This window comes from Electrona antarctica (genome assembly GCF_951216825.1).
Source record: "Electrona antarctica genome assembly, chromosome: 2".
Lineage (NCBI taxonomy): Eukaryota > Metazoa > Chordata > Actinopteri > Myctophiformes > Myctophidae > Electrona > Electrona antarctica.
Window position 1 is genome coordinate 23,082,759 of NC_136807.1, and position 3,929 is coordinate 23,086,687.

General features: G+C 40.3%; 1 protein-coding gene across 1 annotated transcript; it reads right to left on the reverse strand.

Annotated features, from left to right (window-relative positions):
* Positions 1-894: 894 nt before the first annotated feature.
* On the reverse strand, positions 895-3,478 carry LOC306935899 (transcription factor 15-like). The gene is made up of 2 exons (XM_079519219.1): positions 2,749-3,478; positions 895-1,369 (listed from the first exon to the last, which is right to left on the reverse strand). Exons 1-2 carry the CDS (start codon positions 3,346-3,348, stop codon positions 1,307-1,309), a joined length of 663 nt encoding a protein of 220 aa, XP_079375345.1. The 5' UTR covers positions 3,349-3,478; the 3' UTR covers positions 895-1,306.
* Between the last annotated feature and the right edge of the window lie 451 nt (positions 3,479-3,929).

Here is a 3,929-nt window from a genome sequence, read left to right on the forward strand (position 1 = left end):
AACGCAACACATTTCTGCAAAGAGGTTTGGTGTAAAGGAAAACAAAGCTGACCAAGTAGGCCTACAGAGCCAAAGGTCAAGTTCATAATTATTGAGTGCAAGTGGTTAAATGTCTGAAAATACACACACGTTAATTAACCTATTAACACTGATGAGAGTGCTGTCAAATTAGTCAGAGGAAGCTAGAATGAAAGTTTAAACCGCAACACAACATATTGTATGTAGTGGGGGGGTCCCTGCTTCATCTCTCTCTCAGCTACGGGATCCTTGGCCTGGAAAACGTTGAAGACCCCAGGCTGATTTAGGCTTTTAGCACATCCTTGCTTCCCCAGATGAGATCCAAATATTAGGGCTGAGCGTGCTCTAGCCCAGTGGTTCTCAACCTGTGGGTCCCCAAATGTTTCTGGGGGGAAAAGCGAGGCGTTGTGAGCTTGTAGATCTGCTATTTTCACAATATTGATCAACTCCTACAATTCCAAGTGCAATGTCAGGGTGGTGCGGTCCCCAGTTCAAATATATATTCAAATATATATTCCTGAAAATGTTGAGAAACACTGCTCTAGCATAGCCTAGTATACTGTCAATAGCTTCAGACTCAAACGCTGATGAGGGCCTGAGTAGCCGAAACGCGTCCGTTTTTCAGAGACTGCTGATGAGGTTAATACAATTAAAGATATAATTCACCTTGTGAGTACGGACCGTTTCTATAGACTTCTCCAGAATAGAGACACCATAACACCCGATTCCAACCGAGAATATAAATAATCACATTGTTTATTTTACTTCTATTAAATTGTTTTCAAGAAGTAACTTTTAAAAATGCATGACATTTTGCATAAAACAACAGAAAATCAAACATTATGCTACTGTTCACAGTGTAAACAATGTCCGCTTGTTATTAAAAATGCAAATACAATTTTTCAGATGTTTTCATATCTTAATAATAAGATGTGATTACAGCCATTAAAACATATGTGTTTTAAACCAGCCTGAACTACCAGGATGAATCAGCAAGGAAAATCACTCTTCATTTTGATAAAAAAGAAAAAACATATATATTTTATTTTAAAGTTTTTCCAGTCAGGCTACAATACGTATATAAACCCTAAACAAATGCTCTGCATCTTTTAAAAGGCTTAATTTCTTCATCAAGTATAAATAGTTTATAAAGAGTTTCCATTATTTAATCCAGCATGAAATTAAGTGTGTGTGTGTGTGTGTGTGTGTGTGTGTGTGTGTGTGTATGTGTACACATACACACACTGTGTCCAGCAGTGTCCGTTGGTTCAGTTGTGTTTCTAGTTCATCACCTTCTCAGATGTAGGGAAGCCAGCCCTCGCATTTTGAAACAATCCTTACCATCTTTCATCTGGAAAAAGGGAAAATAAAATAATAAAAAGCGATATTTTTAAGGTTTTCAGGAATAAATAAATAAATAAATCACTTGTCTTGCAGATCTGCTATTTTCGAAAGATTTTCATACATTTGAAAACATGAAAAGAAACGTGACATTCTGCATATATGAGTATTTTTACTTTTGGTGTCCTACATTTTTATGCCAATACTTTTTACTTTACTCAAGTACATTTTGAATTCCAGACTTTTAGGCCTACTTGTAACAAAGTATTTCTATATTGCGGTATGGATACTTAATAAAAAAAGAAAAGAAAAAAAAAGAGTATTTTTCCACCACTGCTCTCGGTTCATCCTGCCTTATTGTCTATATGTATATGTCCATCAGAAATTAGTTTACATTCAATTCAAAAATAATTTCTGCCTAAGTCCAAAAGTTATAATTAGGCCTACTTCCTGCAAGCATTCTGATAACATAATGCACAATAAAGCAGCAGTGTTAGTAGAAATGTCAATTTGCCCAAAACATGTCTTTTATGCGTAAGTATGAGGCTAAGGATAGGCCTACATAAACCAATTTTAGCCTAAAGTGGTGGATTCACAACAATTGGATATTTCAATTTTTGTAAATAGGCTATAGATATAGACCTAGGCCTATATGAATTATTATTTTTGGGGCAATATCCGCATGTTTAATATCATTTTAACTAAGCTTGACTTAGTTTGGCCTATTAAGGTGCACTTCTTTTTTTTCCCTATACAAAGGCATGTCATGGTAGGCGAACGTTTTCATGTCGCACACGCCCAGAGAGATTAATCTGTCAACATGATCGTTATATATGTGGCACAATTTAGAATTATTATCAACTAGGCCTATAGTGTTTGGATAGTTTGAAACGTAAACGTGATACATTTTATCTAGCCATGGTTTACATGACAGTCATGTTTCAGGGGCCATGGGGCAGGGCTAACATTTAGGCCTATGTTTACAGAACGTTCCACTGTAGGTAGAAACCTAAAAAAGACCACGAGATTGGATACTCTATAGTCTAGATTCTAGACTCTAGAATTAAGGAGGAAATTAAATAATAATATTAAACACAAATTGTCTGTTGAAGAATCGATAACATTACATAAAGAAGGCCTACCGTGTCATTTCTATAGGCTAGTTTAATTTTTTTTCTTCTTCTATTTTTCTTCTTTTTTTAATCAGTGGTTCCTTATGGGTTCCAAATGGACCCTTACAGAACCTGTAACTCCAACATCGGAAATGTAATGTGTCCAAGAAAGTTAAATTGTGCGCTCTCAGGGTTATGCAGGGGGCGTTGAAATAAAAATAAAACCACAATTTTTTTTTAAATAAACATTACCAATAAAGGTGAAGAAAGAATTTACCCCTCTCCGCTGGCTGCTCAGACAGAACGTACAGATGCTCCGCGGCTGCTTCGCCTTCTTCACTCCTCCGTCTCCTCCTGCTTGCGCGTAAAACGCGTCCAGACAGGGCTGTGCGTCCCGCTCCACCACGTCCCCGTCCCCCCCACGGTCCCCCGCGGGCCCCCCACGGTCCGCCAGCAGCACGTTGGCCAGGTGGGAGATGTAGCTGGAGGCCAGGCGGAGGGTCTCTATCTTGGACAGCTTCCTGTCCAGCGGCTCGGTGGGGATCAGCGTCCTCAGCGAGGTGAACGCCGTGTTGACGCTCTGGGTGCGGTCCCTCTCCCTGGCGTTGGCCGCGTTCCGCTGCTTCACCACGACCACGTGGCCGCTGTTGTTTTTGGTGGTTCCTTCTCCTTCCGAGCGGTTGTTGTTATTATTATTATTCTGTCTGGGATTCCTCCTCCGTCGTTTAGTGGTGTAGTTCTTCTCAGCGTCGGAGCCTGCGTCGCTCTCGCTGCGGTTCTCCTCGTCCTCCTCGGACATCAGGCTGAGGTCTGGGTAGCTGGAGGAGGAGAAGTGAGACACGGGCCTCCGCACCATGGCCATGGAGTAATAAGTCATGCTGTGACTATATACACACCACCCTATCTCTCTCTGCAAAAACAATAACGCAAAAATAAAGTTATGTTGTTGGAGCTGTAACCCTCGATGGGGGGGTTACAGCTCAGTGTTACACCAAAGCTGCATTAAATCGGCCAAAGGAAAGAGTCTGTGTATAAATAAAATAATTATCCGGGTGTTTCTTCTAGGCTAGCCTACTTGTCTCAAGCCATGTGTGTCTGTCTCCTCGCTGGCTGTGTTTAATTCTGTGTATCCTCTGCGTGTGTGATCTGATAGGATAGGCTACCTGCTCTGAACTCTGCACACTGCTGATGGGAGGAGTTGAGTTGCCACCAGTGGTGGTCCTGGTGGAAAGTATACATTTACTTAAGTAGGCTACTATACTTCTATACTTCTTAAGTAAGTATAGGCAACTTTGAGGCATTGCATGCATTCGTAGCCTACTTTACTTGAGTATTTCCAATATCTAATACTTTTACCTCTGCTCCACTCTCAGAGGGAAATATTGTATAGCCTACTTTTACTCCACTACAATTGAAAACTTTAGTTACTAAATTAGCCTATACTTTATAGATTTTGAT